Source organism: Pseudophryne corroboree, chromosome 2 (assembly GCF_028390025.1).
Source record: "Pseudophryne corroboree isolate aPseCor3 chromosome 2, aPseCor3.hap2, whole genome shotgun sequence".
NCBI classification, from domain to species: Eukaryota; Metazoa; Chordata; class Amphibia; order Anura; family Myobatrachidae; genus Pseudophryne; species Pseudophryne corroboree.
The window spans coordinates 936,410,751-936,432,560 of NC_086445.1; the positions used below are offsets into that span (position 1 = coordinate 936,410,751).

Sequence of the window (21,810 nt, forward strand, 5' to 3'; positions counted from 1 at the left end):
TGCGATCGCATGTGCAGCCGAGCGGTACAAAAACACTTTGTGCAGTTTCAGAGTTGCACAGAACTTACTCAGCCGCTGCGATCACTTCAGCCTGTCCGGGGCCGGAATTGACAACAGACACCCGCCCTGCAAACGCTTGGACACGTTTTTCCAACCACTCCCTGAAAACGGTCACTTGCCACCCACAAACGTCTTCTTCCTGTAAATCTCCTAGCGATTGGATTCTTCGTAAAACCCATCGCACAGAAATGATCCGCTTTGTACCCAAGCGACGCACCTGCGCATTGCGGTGCATATGCATGCGCTGTTCTGAACCGATTGCTGCACTGCGAAAAATGCTAGCGAGCGATCAGGTCTGAATGTCCCCCTATGTTGCAGTCATACAGAGCGTGTTGTATTGATCTGGTCTTTCTTTCCGCTGCAGGATAACAGTGTCAGCTATGTGCTTCATGGATTTCAGCAGGTTTCCTCTGGACACCCAGAACTGCTCTCTCGAGCTGGAAAGTTGTAAGTAGGTTTATACTTTACTTGCATGGTTTCATTTGCACACAGACTACACATAAATAAAACATATAGGTTATTATTATGTATATATTTAAGGCTTCCAAATCAAATAGGATAATGTTACATGCAAATTGCATTCAGAGTATAGATGCAGACATATATAGTTTGGCAGATGCTCAATTAGCTTAGTTAGCTAAGAGCTACCTACCTTGGAGCAACCCCATAATGCTCCATATGGCATATCAGGGCCTGCACCTCCTCCTAATGGAGGAACCTCTCTGCCTCTCACAACAAACATATATAGTTTGGCAGATGCTCAATTAGCTTAGTGATATCATTCAGGTGCTTGAAAGGTAGGAGTTCTTCTAAGCAAGAAAAAAAGGCATTTTGTTTCCCCCAGCACACTGAATGATAACAGTAACTAGATGTAAATCCCACATAATAATAGAATTCAGAGATCTTCGTTACATATTTTTGTGCAAATGTATGGTTAAGCCCCAAAGCCGCATCAAGGCGTCTCTGTATATTTGGGGTCCCTAGCGCTATATCTAGGTGCAGGGTGTGGCACCCCAAAACACCAGCATAAGCCAGAAAGCCCATGGTAGCATACCAGTGAAAAAAACTTGAGACGCCTTGATGCGGCTTTGGGGCTTAACCATACATTTGCGCAAATATATGTAACGAAGATCTCTGAAGAGTATAGATGCAGCCTGTCCTATATTTCTGTGTCATTTATTTGGAAAAGACAGCGGGCCTAATTCTGAGTCGGAAATAGCTACAGATGCGCTGCGTCTTGTTTACAGTCGTACATCTGCAACTTTATGCAAATGCCAGAACGAGGCCTTTCCCTGGTGTACTCACATTCGTGCCTATAAATGTGCAAGGACTGAAACGCCCACTTCTGTAGATGCTTTAATACTGTATAGTGTGTCTCTAGATGCCACCGACGGTGACAGCAGAGAAACTTGCCTGAGTATGGCCTCCTATGTGAACGATGAAGTGCCTGTGTACACAAACACTTTAGTGACATGCCCACAACACTACCATCACACAGACATAAGATTGACCAACTCCATGCATCTAAAGAGCTGCCTTCCAGTCACCGCCGAGGAATGCCCAGCAGCAGGGGCGGATTGAGATAAAAAAACAGCCCGGGAAATTTCTGGATGCAGCCCTAATGGAGGTGGAGTCTGAGTGGGTGGAGTCTGTCACGTGGGGCAGGAAACTCGCTCCTCATAGGGCCTGTTTCTGTTGGATGCTGTTGCAGCCTTCCTTGGGACTTTTGTATAGATTGTGTCTGCTACTTTATGCTAATGCAGCTCCCTGGTGTACATCAATGTCGCTGAATGATGGGGACTGAGACGCTCACTGTCAGTATTTACAAACAGTGGAATCATGCTTTGTGCGTCATTGGACGCCACCATTGGTTAAGCAACTGACACTTTTACCAGCCCTATGCTACGGGCAGATCATTCGTCTATGTTACAACTGCGTCTGATTAGAAAACTGCCCAGAACGCCCAACAACAATACTGGCAGTGTATGTTGTGCTGTGTGTACAGGGGGGCTGTATGTCAGTGTGTAAGGTGCTGTGCATACAGGGTGCTGTGTGTCAGTGTGTGAGGTGCTATGTACAGGGGGCTGTGTGTCAGTGTATGTAGTGCTGGGTACAGGGAGCTGTGTGTCAGTGTGTGTGGCGCTGGGTACAGGGGATGTGTGTCCGTGTGAGAGGAGCTGGTGAGGGGCTGGGTGCTGGTAGCTTTGTGTCAGTGTGTGTGATGCTGGGTGCAATGGGCTATATGTCAGTGTGTGAGGTGCTGGGGGCAGGGGGCTATATGTTTTTGTGTGAGGTGCTGGGTGCAGGGGGCTGTGTGTCAGTGTGTGAGTTGCTCTGTACAGGGGGCTGTGTGTCAGTGTGTGAGGTGATGGGTGCAGTGAGCTGTGTGTCATTGTATGAGGTGCTGGGTGCAGGGGGCTGTGTGTGTGGTACTGGGTACAGGGGGCTGTGTGTCAGTGTGTGGTGCAGGAGGCTGTGTGTGTCAGTGTGTGAGGTACTGGGTACAAGGGGCTGTGTCGGTGTGTGGTGCAGGGGGCTGCGTGTGTCAGTTTGTGAGGTGCTGGGTACAGGGGGCTGTGTGTGTCAGTGTGTGAGGTGCTGGGTGCAGGGGGCTGTGTGTCAGTATGTGTGGCGCTGGGTGCAGGGGGTTGCGGGTGTCAGTGTGTGAGGTGCTTGGTGCAGGGGTCTGTGTGTGAGGTGCTGGGTACAGGGAGCTGTGTGTGCCAGTTTGTGTGGTGCTGAGTACAGGGGGCTGTGTGTCAGTGTTTGAGGTGCAGGGTACAGGGTGCTGTGTGTCAGTGTGCGAGGTGCTGGGTGCTGTCAAAGTCAAAAAATATTACAGTACACACATCACGTACAAATGACACACAGATGGCCTCCGCGCATGTACTTGTTCTGCTGTGCGTGCGCATATCCGCAATTTGCGTATGGTCGCTCCCGCGGTCCTGCGCATGGTATGGGTATTTACGGTAGAGTTTGTGAACGTATGGAGAGCTATCAAAACACATTACATATTTAATCCAAATAGTGCACAATGTACACATAGCCTCCCTGCACCACATCAGAAAGTAACAGCAGTTTAAAGGGTAACAGAACAAAGGGATTCACCTTTACAGAATAGGAGGGGACAGAACAAGGTTATAAGGTGGTGTTTGGTATCCAGCTGAAGGGTATTTTAAGGGTAACATTCCGGTGTTGGTTTGAGAAAGATCGCATGTTCCTGCGGATAGTTATGTGCAGAAGCAGAATATAGATATAAACTGTATTTACTGTACATTATGTATGTGGCGGGAATCCAGAGGAGACAACCCACAAGAGCAGTTGGAACAGACATCGCCCACCTATTCAAACTGACCTATGACCTCTCCTGTACTGTAAATGACCATCCCTGTGTCCAATGGACAAAGAGATTACAGTGTTTATTGTGTTAAATTTTGGATTAATTGTATAAAGAGAGCCTGCAGCAGGCCTGGTCAGACACAAGACTCACAACGTTATCTATCAGATGACGGAGGACCAGACTGGGTAGCGCGGCGAATCCACTCACGTATGTACCATTGATTGTAGCCATTATTCTGTTGTATTGTATTGTTTATATTGTAACCCCCTTTCAGCAATAATACGCTGTGGTGTCGGAACCCAGTGGTTTAACTACAAACTGGTGTCGTGTCTTCCTTTCCCTGCTAAGGTTTAAAGTGTATTACTATCGCATTGCATTGCTGTAAAAGGTTTAAAATGTATCTCTGGGTGTGTTTGCGCTGCATGTACTTTGTACCGTCAGCGCGGCGTGTGTACGCAAAGTCCGTACACTGTACGGGACTCTGTACGCAAACAGTGTACAATGGCCCTCATTCCGAGTCGTTCACTCGGTAATTTTCTTCGCATCGCAGCGTTTTTCTGCTTAGTACGCATGCGCAATGTTTGCACTGCGACTGCGCCAAGTAATTTTGCTATGAAGATAGTATTTTTACTCACGGCTTTTTCTTCGCTCCGGCGATCGTAGTGTGATTGACAGGAAATGGGTGTTACTGGGCGGAAACACAGCGTTTTATGGGCGTGTGGATAAAAACGCTCCCGTTTCCGGAAAAAACGCGGGAGTGGCTGGAGAAACGGAGGAGTGTCTGGGCGAACGCTGGGTGTGTTTGTGACGTCAAACCAGGAACGACAAGCACTGAACTGATCGCAGATGCCGAGTAAGTCTGAAGCTACTCTGAAACTGCTAAGTAGTTTGTAATCGCAATATTGCGAATACATCGTTCGTAATTTTAAGAAGCTAAGATTCACTCCCAGTAGGTGGCGGCTTAGCGTGTGTAACTCTGCTAAAATCGCCTTGCGAGCGAACAACTCGGAATGAGGGCCAATGTACGTAGGGTGTGTATTAAGTTTAGCGGCCGCAGCGGCTTCATGGTAGTTTAAGGTATAGCTTTCATTCCTGTATATAAATCAGCATTCTCAATTGGGTGCTCCGTCCGGTTTTCCACATACTCACAGCCTAACAGGTCACAGCAGACTTAATCTATCAGCAAAGGGTGGACAGGACAGTATCCTACGTAACCCTTTCGTGGTCGATGGAGACACTGAAAACCCTACTTGTATGCTGATTAGATGGCATCTGCTCTGTATGGTTTGTAGAGGTGCTGGTAGAACCCGTAGTACAACAGGAAAAAGCTATTTAAAATCTGTGGAAAAAAATTTGGCGCCAAAAAGCGTACACAAAAGACACCCATACTTTGCATACTCTCTCACATTGTTGCCATAAGACTCAAATTGTTAAGGCCCATACACACTTGACGATAAAATGAGCGACGTCGTTCATTTCAGCCCTCATCAACGATGTCGCTCATTATATCGTCAAGTGTGTTTGCATCCGACGACCACCGATGTGCGGCCCCGCGGGACGTTAACGACCCTCGCTTATCTGTGGAGCATGTATGCTCGATTTCCACTATGGTCGTTACCGACCAGAGACGTCGTTGAATGTGTATGGTGTGAACGACCAACGACCAAGCCACTGTTCACCAGCCCTGTTCCCAGCTCATTATTTTAATAAACTGTTCAGCTTGGATGCTTCAACGATGAATGGTCTTTGGTCTTTGGTCGTTGGTAGTTTGCATGCTCATGCCGTTTGTTCAGCTGTTCAAGGGAAGTCGTTAACGACGGTCGTTAACGACGTGTGCATCGTCAAGTGTGTATGGGCCTTTAGATTCATTTAGACCTGTGTGAAACCGGAGATATTTGTTGCTATATAGTTAAAACTAAAATAAATATTTAAGGAAGTAAGCGTAAAGACACAAACGCAGTTCTGCATAAAAGTTTATACAGAACAAGTTGTGTCTAGTGGGCAATAGTAATTAGTATAGTTCACATTTATAGAGCTGAGTGATTTATTGCGGACGCAGGGTTTTGTACACATGTCTCGGACAAAGTAAAGGACTGCGCACGCAGCGTAAGGGACACGCACGGTCGCATGTTTACGCAAAGTGCGTAAGAATGCAGGCGCTGAGTACAAATTATACAATAGTGTCGTTTAGTTCAAAGGTGGGATAGTAGACATTTAATACAATAGCACATAACTATCAGATTTCAAAAGCAGGTTACTCTAAATTTAGTTTAAAAAAAAACTGTATTGCCTCTGGGGTAAAGCTGCCTATCTGAATTAATTTAAATTTTCTGTACAGAAAAACCAAAGTGTATTTGAGTGAGCGAACGTAGGGGAGAGTGGATTTGAACTCCGGAAATCGGGTCCCGTGGTACACCAAGTAGGAAGAGGCTTGGTGGCGTGAGGCGGCTGACTCACGTTAATATAGATTGAAATACGCAAATCGTGAGGAGATTTGCAGAGGAGCGTAATAGGGAATTGTGCATTGTGTAGTATTGAAGGAAAAAGGTTTATTGAAAAGGTTTTTTGTTACGCTCCGGCTGAGGGTCGCAGTTTGTACATCGACCCGTGGTTGTACGGCAGATAGGTAACAAGTACCTATACGCTGTGCGATTGGACCGCGCATTTGTGGGTGCGATATATATAGCGCAACTGGATACCCCTTTACGAGCTTTTGCGTAAAATCGCGGTACCATTAGCGCTGTATAGAGCATACGCAAGTGTGATTTGTGTATAAGGTTATAGGGAGTTTTCGCTGGTCTCTCTCAGGAAAATCTCCAGCGGTGTATATTTACTGGAATAGGTAAGTCACTCCTAAACACTTCCAGTAAATAGAAACTAGATAGGGCCTCACTGGGTACGCAGTTTTCCCTATTGGAGTGAGTTGTGGTATTTAGCGGAGAAGGAGCGAGTGAAAGCGCTAGGTGTCTATCACCGTCTATTGTATTGTGCATTTGGGGATTGCGTTTATTGGCAAAAAGTCCGCGATGGGATCCAATTGCACAAGCAGTGGGCGTTTGGTAGCTAGAGTTCAGGCTGAAGAGGTGCGACCAAAAGCGGCAGCAAGGTTTATTATGTGTGAACAATATGGATCACACACGGAGGCTTTTTGCAATGAATGGGTACGTATGACTGACAAAAATAGGGAACCATTCCCTCGGGTGGGCAGTTTTGAACCAGAGGTACTGCTGAATGTAAGAAGTAAAATATGTCTTCAGAAAACAAAGGATTAGACATAATGATTGTTTAAATTTATGGCAGCAAGAGGGGGAGGTGCAAAGGGAACAAACTCGTAAAGCAGGTTCCAAACTTAGCAGGAATGGAGACACGAAATCACCATTACCGACACAGGTCGAAGGGAATAAGATGGCCAGGGCCGTAACTACGTGTGTGCCAAGTGGGCTTGGCACACAGCGCAGTTGCCCTGAGGGCGCACGGCCAGCGGCATGTAATAAGTCAAATTGACTCATTACATGCCGCCTCTGCTCTGCGCCGTGCGCCGCGCTGTGGAGGGAGAAGAGACCAGCGCCGGGCAGCGGAGAAGGAGGAGGAGGGAGGGGGAGCAGGGAGCCGCAGCAGCGCTATTTCATTGGTAGTAAGCGCCGCTGCAGCATCCCCCTCTCCTTCTGTATTGGCTGCCCAGCGCTGCTGTGGATGTTGGGATGCGGTTCCTGCATCCCAGGATCCACAGCAGCGCCGGGCAGCCAATACGGAAGGAGAGGGGGATGCTGCAGCGGCGCTTACTACCAATGATATAGCGCTGCTGCGGCTCCCTGCTCCCCCTCCCTCCTCCTCCTTCTCACCTCACTGCCTGCACCGAGGAAGCTGCACGAGGAGCCTGACTGCCAGCAGGGAGATGGTAAGTATATCTCTCTTTCTCTCTCTCTCTCTCTCTCTCTCTCTCTCTCTCAGGGGGACACCGTCTGCCGCAATGTGTAAAAAGGGGGACTGGCTGCCGCTGCCGCAATGTGTAAAAAGGGGGACTGGCTGCCGCAATGTGTAAAAAGGGGGACTGGCTGCCGCAATGTGTAAAAAGGGGGACTGGCTGCCGCAATGTGTAAAAAGGGGGACTGGCTGCCGCAATGTGTAAAAAGGGGGACTGGCTGCCGCTGCCGCAATGTGTAAAAAGGGGGACTGGCTGCCGCAATGTGTAAAAAGGGGGACTGGCTGCCGCAATGTGTAAAAAGGGGGACTGGCTGCCGCAATGTGTAAAGAGGGGGACTGGCTGCCGCAATGTGTAAAAAGGGGGACTGGCTGCCGCAATGTGTAAAGAGGGGGCCTGGCTGCCGCAATGTGTAAAAAGGGGGACTGGCTGCCGCAATGTGTAAAAAGGGGGACTGGCTGCGGCAATGTGTAAAGAGGGGTCTGGCTGCCGCAATGTGTAAAAAGGGGGACTGGCTGCCGCAATGTGTAAAAAGGGGGACTGTCTGCTGTAATGTGTAAAAAGGGGGACGCTGTCTGCTGCAATGTATAAAAGGGGCTCTACCTGGTGTAGTGGCGCTACTGTGCAGCGTAATTTGAATAATGTAGACTACTGTGCACCGTAGTATGAATTGCTATTATTTTGTGGCCACGCCCCTTCCCCGTGAAGCCACGCCCCTATAATTTTTTTGCGCGCCTACTCCGCGCACTGCCCCTATCTTACATGGGTGGGGGGCGCCACTGTCGTTTCTTGCACACAGCGCTAAAATGCCTAGTTACGGCACTGAAGATGGCTACGATCAATGGTACATCGGTAAATGATAGTAGTATGCAAAAGCAATGTATTAACCCTAACCTTTGCAAGTTGTATCCTGTTTTAAAGTCTTTTCAAGGTCATAGGTCACAGGAAGATGAAGGATCCAGCCAAATTGCAGCTCTTATTCAGGCAGTCGCTTTGCAGGAAAGTCAGGTGGGGCCTGTCCATCCAGTTAGAGCAGTACCAGTATTCCCCACTGAAAGAACTGGTGAGGTCACAGCTACCGGTAAGTGTGAGACGGGTCATTGCACAGAGACAACAACACCCTACAGTACACAGATTAGAAACGGAATGGTAGGATTACATCCTGTCTTGGAAATAGTAACTCCCAATGGGGGAACCGATAGTCAAGGAGTAATCCTGACCAGGAATAATGCAATGTATTGCCTGTGGTCCAGAGCTGAGCTGAGGTCAATCATTTCAGAATTCCCCGATCCCCGGGAGTATTTAGCCAGATGTCAAAAGTTTATCAGAGATCTGGGTAATGCTTATGAACCAGTTAGTAAAGATTGGCGGATACTTTTAAAAGCGTGCCTACCCCCTAATATTGACACCCAAAAATGTATCACTGATTGTAAGTTAGAGTCGGATAGTCCTATGACTGACGGAAACAATCAGGAGAACATAGACCGAATAAATAAGCTACTAGAGTTGTGTTTCCCCATTACTGTTAAGTGGGAAAGAATTTTCTCCATAAAACAGGGGGGAAATGAAATGGCATCAGAATATTTCCGTCGGCCCTGCAAATAATGGATAGATACATTGGGGTATCGGATACAGGGAACGATGCGAATTACAGAGAAGTGGCTGTCTCTGTGCTAATAGACGAACTCAATAAGGCAGTTAGGGACAGGGTACAAGCATCTTTGCCTAATTGGAAAGGGACCACAATAGCTTGTCTTAGAGCATGCGCAATAGAACATCATAAGAATATTGCTAGGCGTAGAAAGCGCGTAGAAAGCGACAGGAGGAGAAGCTGATGACAATAAGTCTACAGGCTCTTGCAGCAAAGCCTCATCAACCTAAACTCCAAAACCCGGATAGTAAGAAAAAGACCTAGGATATGCTACAGTTGTAAAAAGGAAGGACATTTTGCCAGAGATTGTAGTTATAGTAGAACACATAGCCAAGATAGACCCCTAGACAGAGAATACAAGCCACAGTATTAAACACATAGACGGGATCAAGGGACATATAGTAAGGAATCACGAGCCATATAGAAAACACAGATTCGGTTAATGGGAAGAACAGAATAAATCCAACTTACTAATGTAATGTTGCATTTCACTGTTCTAGATGTATGTCCATCACAGGTAGAGTAAAATTAACTCACAGATACCGGGTTCCCTATGAACTTAGGATGGACAGGACACTGGATTGATGGCTGGGATAGTCCCAGTAGAGATAAGACACACAATTTTTTTTTTAAGGGGTATAGACAGTAGAGAATCACTTCCCCGTAGTGCCCAATCCAGTTGTCAAATTTTATAAAATCCTCTTTGCCTCTACAAACTTATCTGTTACTAACATCTATGTGATTTCCCTTCAAAGTTTCCTCCTCATCTCTTACGTTCACCGACAGGAGGGTACAACACATGGATACAATTACAGTTCAAACGCCACATGCCTAATCGATCTTTCAGAGCCCTACCCAAAACCAGTATATCTCAACAGCATAAGGACATAAGGACACCAGTATTAATGCAGTGTGCCTGGTCATGCACAAAGGGTGGAGAATGAGAATACTGGTGAAGGGAGACTGTGCATAGACACCGATATGCATGATGGTGTGACAGCCTGTTGGTGAACGTTAAACCTGACATTCTTCTTTTCTTGAGTTATTGTTTTTTTTTCCTCTCTCTTCTCTCATCCAGAGACGGTTTACTTCACACAACTGATAACACACGATAGTAAATTAAAAGTGAGAACATTTGTGTTCTTTACAGGAAAAGGCAGTCTGGAGGACAAAGGGGTATGGCCAGGAGTCCTCAGGACTGTGGGCAGGTGGACACGGTAAGCCAGTAGCCCGCAGAGCATACCTTCCAAGTCTAGCTGAGGTGGCACACGGTCTGACTCATCTAGGCAAAGAGGGTATGTGTAGGCTGATGAGAGCCTACTGGTGTGCACCAGGATTCTCTTCTCATGCAGGTAAGAGAGCAATGACATGTTTTACTTGCTTGAGGAAGAATATTGGAAAGTCAATACCAACAGAGCCATTCCATATCCCTCCAACAGACGGACCTTTTCAGTTAATACAAATCGATTTAATATAGTTACCACCCTGTAGGAATTTAAAATATGTGTTAGTTTGTATTGACGTATTTTCCAACTGGGTAGAAGCGTTCCCTGCTGCCACAAATACTGCTACGTTCACTGCAAAGAAAATTGTGCAGGAATTTGTGTGTAGCTATGGTATCCCTAGAATAATTGAAAGTGACAGGGGTACCCATTTCACAGGTGAAGTCTTTCAGGTCATGTGCAAGCTGATGGGAATTAATAGCAAGCTACATACTCCGTACCGTCCACAGGCGAGTGCAAAGGTGGAGAGAGTGAATAGCACTATTAAGAACAAGCTGAGCAAATTAATGGCTGAAACTGGATTGTCGTAGCCAGAAGCTTTGCCACTAGTGTTGTACAGCATCAGAACCACTCCCAGGTCTCCCCTTAACCTATCACCCTTTGAAATTCTTTTTTGTCGACAACCTCATGTAATGATAGACCCCCAGGATGATTTGAAATGTAATAATGAAGTGACTGTGAAATATTTGGTTGGGATGAGCCAGCAGCTGAGAAATCAACAAAGAAATTTAAAGCTGGTGATTCCTGACCTACCGAACAGTAATTGTCATGACATTGAGCCTGGGGACTATGTGATGATTCAAAATTTCTTACACTCAGGTTGCCTCATAGACAGGTGGGAAGGACCATATCAAGTCTAGTTAACCAGCACAACAGCATTGAAGGTCGCCGAAAGAGAGACTTGGATCCACTCGTCCCACTGCAAGAAGGTCGCTGACCCGGAGAGAACTCGTGACAAAGAGCAGAGTGTAGAGAATCTCGTATCACTGGAGTGTCTGTTCCAGGAAAGTTGAGAGGCAGGACTGTTGAAAGGCATCTGAGCACAGAGAGTAACAAGAGCTAGAACGGTTGTCGTACCACTTTCTTTTTTCACCTCCCCCTGCATTTTTTCCTTTCTTTTCTCCTTCTTATTTTCCTCCTTTCCCCTAACGAAATGGATCGATCACTAGAGACTGCGTTTCGGGTTCTGTTAGGAATTCTGGTTTTGATAAGGACAGTTTGTTTTGGTGAGGGTTCCAGAGAGGTCGAGCAGGGATCTGGAATAGGTTCTGATGGCAAGTATGAATTTGTAGGATCTCAGGATCAGCGCATCACTTTAGTAAAGGCTGGCCTCAGTAAGCGCTCTGGTAGTCAGGGAGCTCGGAGGCACTCTGAGGGGTTATTGTCTGATGAATACTGTATTTGTAGGAATTGTGAGAATATAGTAGAGGATGGGTGCATCCAGAGATGTCAGTCCAACCTTAATATCGACATGGACCGCCATCCGTTGAGTGATTACCACTCACTAGTGGGTAAGGTCTTAAACCAGACAGAATGCTGTGTGTGCTCACAAGTACCTCAAGGTCAGAGCAAGTCAGGATTAGTACCATACCCTTTATCAATAGATGAGGTACTCGAATTGCGGGGTGGGAGACCGGTGGACAAGAAATTCAATATCTCTAGGCCCCCTAGTTTGAAGCTCCACCAGTATCATGTAGACAGGTCCTTATTATGTTTTAATATTTCCAATTACTGAAAACCGGGAAATTGGGAAGTAACGTGGAATAACCAATGACCTTTTCATACAGAGCTGATAGGATACCCATAGACTCTGAACTTGTACGCCAAATAGCCAACAGTGGGAGGTATTTTCAGTATTGGTATACTCGTACTGAGCAGATGAGAGAACTGGGGACTGGTTTCTTTACATGGAAAATTTGTAATATGGTAATGTTATATTCTGTCCCCTATGTTCTCCCAGATGATGCCTATTTCATATGTGGGAGGAAGGCGTACAAGTGGCTTGCCCCGAGCTCAGAGGGATTGTGTTATATTGGGAGAGTACTACCAGAGGTCATGACCATAACCCATGATAAGATGAAAGACGTACACCGCAGTGCTCAGGCTCCTTATACTCCTACTCACTATGAACACATCATCAAGAGACACCTCATAGATAGGGCAGAGCACGCAGCCTCTGATTTGATCCACGAATTCACCGGGATTCAGTTCCTTCTCGCATTAGACATTACCCGTACTGCCAGAGGAATTATAAATTATAGGTATATCCATGCGCTAGCGAACTTGATAGATAATATCACTGAGATGTATGATGATACCTTCAGGTATACGGGAAGGGAGTTACAAGCTTACAAGCAGGAACTGATTCAGCACAGGATGGTCCTTAATTATATCACAGCCGTGACAGGTGGGTACTGTGTTACTCTAGCAACTCAATATGGTGTGAAGTGCTGTACGTATATTACGAACAGTACTGACGACCCCACGGAGATCATCGATCAGAAGATGGACGATATCTTGCAGTTGAAGTGGGAGTTCAGGAGGAAGCACAACCTTACCTTAGCGACTGTGAGTAATGAACTGACCGGCTGGGTCTCATGGTTGAACCCACGTAATTGGTTCTCAGGTTTAGGAGAGTGGGCTCAAAATGTTATTATGAGTGTAGGGAAGTTTCTCCTTTGTATCCTGGGAGTCGTCATAATTATTGGTTCGATATTTAGGTGTGTTCGAATTCTGACGCGGCGCAAGCACGGCACCAAGTTGATGAGTCTAAGGAGCGAGGGCGCTGTTATAGCAGCAGATTTAAGTTATGACCCATCCATAGAGACAGTGTTATGATAAGGATTGCAAATGAATTTCATGGCCTGTTTCTTTCACCCGTTTTATTTTTGTTTCCCCCTCTGCCCAGATACATCCATCCGGAAAAGACATCAGCCCTACCCAAAATGTTTATGTGAATGTATTTTAGATATGTGTCTTATCTTCATCTCTGCAACCTCCAGTTAACAGCACACATAGTCGACAGGTGATATCCACATATACTAGCACTCACATATGTTCCCCCTCCATGTATCATCAACTAAATGTGCACCACATTTGTTGGAACAAGAAGCCGAAAAGAGCTTGGTAGTGTTTGTTGGCCCATTTACAGACCCTTAGTACGGGATGAGAAGGATTTAATGTATACTTTGCAGTACCTCGAAGCTTATTTAGAACATATACGGCACGATGATACATGCCCCTCAGACATGGATTCATACATACATGCTTTCTACTATCCCACTAGGTCATACATTTCCCACCTACAACTCTCCCCGATCATCAAAGCTTCTGTAGATATTGTATAGATATTTTTCTGTTTAGTGATTAGATAGTGGCAGTTATTGGTGACTGCCAAAGGGTGGACTGTCAAAGTCGAAAAATATTGCAGTACACACATCACGTACAAACGACACACAGATGGCCTCCGCGCGTGTACTTGTTCTGCTGTGTGTGCGCATATCCGCAATTTGCGTATGGTCGCTCCCGCGGTCCTGCGCATTAGCGCGTGGTATGGGTATTTACGGTAGAGTTTGTGAATGCATGGAAAGCTATCAAAACACATTACATATTTAATCCAAATAGTGCACATTTTACACATAGCCTCCCTGCACCACATCAGAAAGTAACAGCAGTTTAAAGGGTAACAGAACAAAGGGATTCACCTTTACAGGATAGGAGGGGACAGAACAAGGTTATGTTTGGTATCCAGCTGAAGGGTATTTTAAGGGTAACATTCCGGTGTTGGTTTGAGAAAGATCGCATGTTCCTGCGGATAGTTATGTGCAGAAGCAGAATATAGATATAAACTGTATTTACTGTACATTATGTATGCGGCAGGAATCCAGAGGAGACCACCCACAAGAGCAGTTGGAACAGACATCGCCCACCTATTCAAACCGACCTATGACCTCTCCTGTACTGTAAATGACCATCCCTGTGTCCAATGGACAAAGAGATTACAGTGTCCATTGTGTTAAGTTTTGGATGAATTGTATAAAGAGAACCTGCAGCAGGCCTGGTCAGACACAAGATTCACAACGTTATCTATCAGATGACGGAGGACCAGACTGGGTAGCGCGGCGAATCCACTCACGTATGTACCATTGATTGTAGCCATTATTCTGTTGTATTGTATTGTTTATATTGTAACCCCCTTTCAGCAATAATACGCTGTGGTGTCGGAACCCAGTGGTTTAACTACAAACTGGTGTCGTGTCTTCCTTTCCCTGCTAAGGTTTAAAGTGTATTACTATCGCATTGCTGTAAAAGGTTTAAAATGTATCTCTGGGTGTGTACGCGCTGCGTGTACTTTGTACCGTAAGCGCGGCATGTGTATGCAAAGTCCGTACACTGTACGGGACTCTGTACGCAAACAGTGTACAATGTACGTAGGGTGTGTATTAAGTTTAGCAGCCGCAGCGGCTTCATGATAAAGTGTATTTAAGGTGTGTTTAAGGTATAGCTTTCATTCCTGTATATAAATCAGCATTCTCAGTGCAGATGGCTGTGTGTCTGTGTGTGAGGTGCTGGGTGCAGGGGGCTGTGTGTGTCAGTGTGTGAGGTGCTGGGTGCAGGGGGCTGTGTGTGTCAGTGTGTGAGGTGCAGAGTGTAGAGGGCTGTGTGTCAGTGTATGAGGTGCTGGGTACAGGGAGCTGTGTGTCAGTGTGTGTGGCGCTGGGTACAGGGGATGTGTGTCCGCGTGAGAGGAGCTGGTGAGGGGCTGGGTGCTGGCAGCTTTGTGTCAGTGTGTGTGATGCTGGGTGCAATGGGCTATATGTTAGTGTGTGAGGTGCTGGGTGCAGGGGGCTGTGTGTCAGTTGCTATGTACAGGGGGCTGTGTGTCAGTGTGTGAGGTGATGGGTGCAGTGTGTATGAGGTGCTGGGTGCAAGTGTGTGGTGCAGGGGGCTGTGTGTGTCAGTGTGTGAGGTACTGGGTACAGGGGGCTGAGTGTCAGTGTGTGGTGCAGGGGACTGTGTGTCAGTGTGTGAGGTGCTGGGTACAGAGGGCTGTGTGTGTCGGTGTGTGAGTTGCTGGGTGCAGGGGGCTGTGTATCAGTGTGTGTGGCGCTGGGTGCAGGGGGTTGTGGGTGTCAGTGTGTGAGGTGCTTGGTGCAGGGGGCTGTGTGTCAGTTTGTGAGTTGCTATGTACAGGGGGCTGTTTGTCAGTGTGTGAGGTGCTGGGTGCAGGCGGGTATGTGTCAGTGTGTGAGGTGATGGGGGCAGTGAGCTGTGTGTCATTGGCCCTCATTCCGAGTTGTTCGCTCGCTGCTAATTTTAGCAGAATTGCTAATAGGCTAAAATCCGGCAGTTCTGCGCATGTGTATGCACAGCAGGGTGCACGCGCTAAGCAAATTTACACAAAACTATGCTATTTTACTCACAGGCAAACAAAGCTTTCAATCGCTCTGCTGATTGATAGGAAGTGGGTGTTTCTGGGCGGAAACTGGGCGTTTTCAGGGAGTGTGCTAAAAAACGCAGGCGTGCCAGGTAAAAACGCAGGAGTGGCTGGAGAAACAGAGGAGTGTCTGGTCGGACGCTGGGCGTGTTTGTGACGTCAAACCAGGAACTAAACAGACTGAGGTGATCGCAATCTAGGAGTAGGTCTGGAGCTACTCAGAAACTGCAAGGAAATAGCTTTCGTTAGCAATTCTGCTAATAATGGGGGTAATTTCAAGTTGATCGCAGCAGGAAATTTTTTAGCAGTTGGGCAAAACCATGGCCCTCATTCCGAGTTGATCGGTCGCAAGGCGAATTTAGCAGAGTTACACACGCTAAGCCTACGCCTAATGGGAGTGTATCTTAGCTTCTTAAAATTGCGACCGATGTATTCGCAATATTGCGATTACAAACTACTTAGCAGTTTCAGAGTAGCTTCAGACTTACTCGGCATCTGCGTTCAGTTTAGTGCTTGTCGTTCCTGGTTTGACGTCATAAACACACCCAGCGTTCGCCCAGACACTCCCCCGTTTCTCCAGCCACTCCTGCGTTTTTTCCGGAAACGGTAGCGTTTTCATCCACACGCCCATAAAACGCTGTGTTTCCGCCCAGTAACACCCATTTCCTGTCAATCACATTACGATCGCCGGAGCGATGAAAAAGCCGTGAGTAAAAATACTATCTTCATTGTTAAATTACTTGGCGCAGTCGCAGTGCGAATATTGCGCATGCGTACTAAGCGGATTTTCATTGCGATGCGATGAAAAATACCGAGCGAACGACTCGGAATGAGGGCCCGTGTGCACTGCAGGGGGGCAGATATAACATGTGCAGAGAGAGATAGATTTGGGTGTGGTGAGTTCAATCTGCAATCTAAATTGCAGTGTAAAAAATAAGAATTTACTTACCGATAATTCTATTTCTCGGAGTCCATAGTGGATGCTGGGGTTCCTGAAAGGACCATGGGGAATAGCGGCTCCGCAGGAGACAGGGCACAAAAGTAAAGCTTTCCGATCAGGTGGTGTGCACTGGCTCCTCCCCCTATGACCCTCCTCCAAGCCAGTTAGGTACTGTGCCCGGACGAGCGTACACAATAAGGGAGGAATTTTGAATCCCGGGTAAGACTCATACCAGCCACACCAATCACACCGTACAACTTGTGATCTAAACCTAGTTAACAGTATGATAACAGCGGAGCCTCTGAAAAGATGGCTCACAACAATAATAACCCGATTTTTGTAACTATGTACAAGTATTGCAGATAATCCGCACTTGGGATGGGCGCCCAGCATCCACTATGGACTCAGAGAAATAGAATTATCGGTAAGTAAATTCTTATTTTCTCTATCGTCCTAGTGGATGCTGGGGTTCCTGAAAGGACCATGGGGATTATACCAAAGCTCCCAAACGGGCGGGAGAGTGCGGATGACTCTGCAGCACCGAATGAGAGAACTCCAGGTCCTCCTTAGCCAGGGTATCAAATTTGTAGAATTTAGCAAACGTGTTTGCCCCTGACCAAGTAGCTGCTCGGCAAAGTTGTAAAGCCGAGACCCCTCGGGCAGCCGCCCAAGATGAGCCCACCTTCCTTGTGGAATGGGCCTTTACATATTTTGGCTGTGGCAGGCCTGCCACAGAATGTGCAAGCTGAATTGTATTACACATCCAACTAGCAATAGTCTGCTTAGAAGCAAGAGCACCCAGTTTGTTGGGTGCATACAGGATAACAGCAAGTCAGTTTTCCTGACTCCAGCCGTCCTGGAACATATTTTCAGGGCCCTGACAACATCTAGCAACTTGGAGTACTCCAAGTCCCTAGTAGGTGCAAGGCACCACAATAAGCTGGTTCAGGTGAAACACTGACACCACCTTAGGGAGAGAACTGGGGACGAGTCCGCAGCTCTGCCCTGTCCGAATGGACAAACAGATATGGGCTTTTTTGAGAAAAAACCACCAATTTGACACTCGCCTGGTCCAGGCCAGGGCCAAGAGCATGGTCACTTTTCATGTGAGATGCTTCAAATCCACAGATTTGACTGGTTGTAAACCAATGTGATTTGAGGAATCCCAGAACTACGTTGAGATCCCACAGTGCCACTGGAGGCACAAAAGGGGGTTGTATATGCAATACTCCCTTGACAAACTTCTGGACTTCAGGAACTGAAGCCAATTCTTTCTGGAAGAAAATCGACAGGGCCGAAATTTGAACCTTAATGGACCCCAATTTGAGGCCCATAGACACTCCTGTTTGCAGGAAATGCAGGAAACGACCGAGTTGAAATTTCTTTGTGGGGCCTTCCTGGCCTCACACCACGCAACATATTTTCGCCACATTTGGTGATAATGTTGTGCGGTCACCTCCTTTCTGGCTTTGACCAGGGTAGGAATGACCTCTTCCGGAATGCCTTTTTCCCTTAGGATCCGGCTTTCCACCGCCATGCCGACAAACGCAGCTGCGGTAAGTCTTGGAACAGACATGGTACTTGCTGAAGCAAGTCCCTTCTTAGCGGCAGAGGCCATAAGACCTCTGTAAGCATCTCTTGAAGTTCCGGGTACCAAGTCCTTCTTGGCCAATCCGGAGCCATGAGTATAGTTCTTACTCCTCTACGTCTTATAATTCTCAGCACCTTAGGTATGAGAAGCAGAGGAGGGAACACATACCCCGACTGGTACACCCACGGTGTTACCAGAACGTCCACAGCTATTGCCTGAGGGTCTCTTGACCTGGCGCAATACCTGTCCCGTTTTTTGTTCAGACGGGACGCCATCATGTCCACCTTTGGTATTTCCCAACGGTTTACAATCATGTGGAAAAAACTTCCCGATGAAGTTTCCACTCTCCCGGGTGGAGGTCGTGCCTGCTGAGGAAGTCTGCTTCCCAGTTTCCATTCCCGGGATGAAACACTGCTGACAGTGCTATCACATGATTTTCCGCCCAGCGAAAAGTCCTTGCAGTTTTTGCCATTGCCCTCCTGCTTCTTGTGTCGCCCTGTCTGTTTACGTGGGCGACTGCCGTGATGTTTTTCCCACTGGATCAATACCGGCTGACCTTGAAGCAGAGGTCTTGCTAAGCTTAGAGCATTATAAATTTACCCTTAGCTCCAGTATATTTATGTGGAGAAAAGTCTCCAGACTTGATCACACTCCCTGGAAATTTTTTCCTTGTGTGACTGCTCCCCAGCCTCTCGGGCTGGGCTCCGTGGTCACCAGCATCCAATCCTGAATGCCGAATCTGCGGCCCTCTAGAAGATGAGCACTCTATAACCACCACAGGAGAGACACCCTTGTCCTTGGATATAGGGTTATCCGCTGATGCATCTGAAGATGCGATCCGGACCATTTGTCCAGCAGATCCCACTGAAAAGTTCTTGCGTGAAATCTGCCGAATGGAATTGCTTCGTAGGAAGCCACCATTTTTACCAGGACCCTTGTGCAATGATGCACTGTTTTTAGGAGGTTCCTGACTAGCTCGGATAACTCCCTGGCTTTCTCTTCCGGGAGAAACACCTTTTTCTGGACTGTGTCCAGAATCATCCCTAGGCACAGCAGACGTGTCGTCGGGATCAGCTGCGATTTTGGAATATTTAGAATCCACCCGTGCTGTTGTAGCAGTATCCGAGATAGTGCTACTCCGACCTCCAACTGTTCCCTGGACTATGCCCTTATCAGGAGATCGTCCAAGTAAGGGATAATTAAGACGCCTTTTCTTCGAAGAAGAATCATCATTTCGGCCATTACCTTGGTAAAGACCCGGGGTGCCGTGGACAATCCAAACGGCAGCGTCTGAAACTGATAGTGACAGTTCTGCACCACGAACCTGAGGTACCCTTAGTGAGAAGGGCAAATTTGGGACATAGAGGTAAGCATCCCTGATGTCCCGGGACACTACATAGTCCCCTTCTTCCTGGTTCGTTATCACTGCTCTGAGTGACTCCATCTTGATTTGAACCTTTGTAAGTGTTCAAAAAAAAATTTTTAGAATAAGTCTCACCTAGCCTTCTGGCTTCAGTACCACAATATAGTGTGGAATAATACCCCTTTTCTTGTAGTAGGAGGGGTAAATTAATTATCACCTGCTGGGAATACAGCTTGTGAATTTTTTCCCATACTGCCTCCTTGTCGGAGGGAGACCTTGGTAAAGCAGACTTCAGGAGCCTGCGAAGGGGAAACGTCTCGACATTCCAATCTGTACCCCCGGGATACTACTTGTAGGATCCAGGGGTCCTGTACGGTCTCAGCGCCATGCTGAGAACTTGTCAGAAGCGGTGGAACGCTTCTGTTCCTGGGAATGGGCTGCCTGCTGCAGTCTTCTTCCCTTTCCTCTATCCCTGGGCAGATATGATCTTATAGGGACGAGAGGACTGAGGCTGAAAAGACGGTGTCTTTTTCTGCAGAGATGTGACTTAGGGTAAAAAACGGTGGATTTTCCAGCAGTTGCCGTGGCCACCAGGTCCGATGGACCGACCCCAAATAACTCCTCTTCCTTTATACGGCAATACACCTTTGTGCCGTTTGGAATCTGCATCACCTGACCACTGTCGTGTCTAGAGATGAGCGCCTGAAATTTTTCGGGTTTTGTGTTTTGGTTTTGGGTTCGGTTCCGCGGCCGTGTTTTGGGTTCGAACGCGTTTTGGCAAAACCTCACCGAATTATTTTTGTCGGATTCGGGTGTGTTTTGGATTCGGGTGTTTTTTTCAAAAAACCCTAAAAAACAGCTTAAATCATAGAATTTGGGGGTAATTTTGATCCCAAAGTATTATTAACCTCAAAAAACATACTTTACACTCATTTTCAGCCTATTCTGAACACATCACACCTCACAATATTATTTTTAGTCCTAAAATTTGCACCGAGGTCGCTGTGTGAGTAAGATAAGCGACCCTAGTGGCCGACACAAACACCGGGCCCATCTAGGAGTGGCACTGCAGTGTCACGCAGGATGTCCCTTCCAAAAAACCCTCCCCAAACAGCACATGACGCAAAGAAAAAAAGAGGCGCAATGAGGTAGCTGTGTGAGTAAGATTAGCGACCCTAGTGGCCGACACAAACACCGGGCCCATCTAGGAGTGGCACTGCAGTGTCACGCAGGATGGCCCTTCCAAAAAACCCTCCCCAAACAGCACATGACGCAAAGAAAAAAAGAGGCGCAATGAGGTAGCTGTGTGAGTAAGATTAGCGACCCTAGTGGCCGACACAAACACCGGGCCCATCTAGGAGTGGCACTGCAGTGTCACGCAGGATGTCCCTTCCAAAAAACCCTCCCCAATCAGCACATGATGCAAAGAAAAAGAAAAGAAAAAAGAGGTGCAAGATGGAATTATCCTTGGGCCCTCCCACCCACCCTTATGTTGTATAAACAAAACAGGACATGCACACTTTAACCAACCCATCATTTCAGTGACAGGGTCTGCCACACGACTGTGACTGATATGACGGGTTGGTTTGGACCCCCCCAAAAAAAGAAGCAATTAATCTCTCCTTGCACAAACTGGCTCTACAGAGGCAAGATGTCCACCTCATCTTCACCCTCCGATATATCACCGTGTACATCCCCCTCCTCACAGATTATCAATTCGTCCCCACTGGAATCCACCATCTCAGCTCCCTGTGTACTTTGTGGAGGCAATTGCTGCTGGTCAATGTCTCCGCGGAGGAATTGATTATAATTCATTTTAATGAACATCATCTTCTCCACATTTTCTGGATGTAACCTCGTACGCCGATTGCTGACAAGGTGAGCGGCGGCACTAAACACTCTTTCGGAGTACACACTTGTGGGAGGGCAACTTAGGTAGAATAAAGCCAGTTTGTGCAAGGGCCTCCAAATTGCCTCTTTTTCCTGCCAGTATAAGTACGGACTGTGTGACGTGCCTACTTGGATGCGGTCACTCATATAATCCTCCACCATTCTATCAATGTTGAGAGAATCATATGCAGTGACAGTAGACGACATGTCCGTAATCGTTGTCAGGTCCTTCAGTCCGGACCAGATGTCAGCATCAGCAGTCGCTCCAGCGGGTGGGCTCGGAATTCTGAGCCTTTTCCTCGCACCCCCAGTTGCGGGAGAATGTGAAGGAGG

General features: G+C 47.2%; 1 protein-coding gene across 1 annotated transcript in view; it reads left to right on the plus strand.

Moving 5' to 3' along the window:
• The window catches only part of GABRR3 (gamma-aminobutyric acid type A receptor subunit rho3), a 219,263-nt gene that overhangs the window by 141,067 nt on the left and 56,386 nt on the right, over positions 1–21,810 (plus strand). Inside the window, exon 5 of the mRNA XM_063956275.1 lies at positions 425–507. Within this exon, the coding sequence (XP_063812345.1) occupies positions 425–507 (83 nt within the window). The remainder of the gene's footprint in view (positions 1–424; positions 508–21,810) is intronic.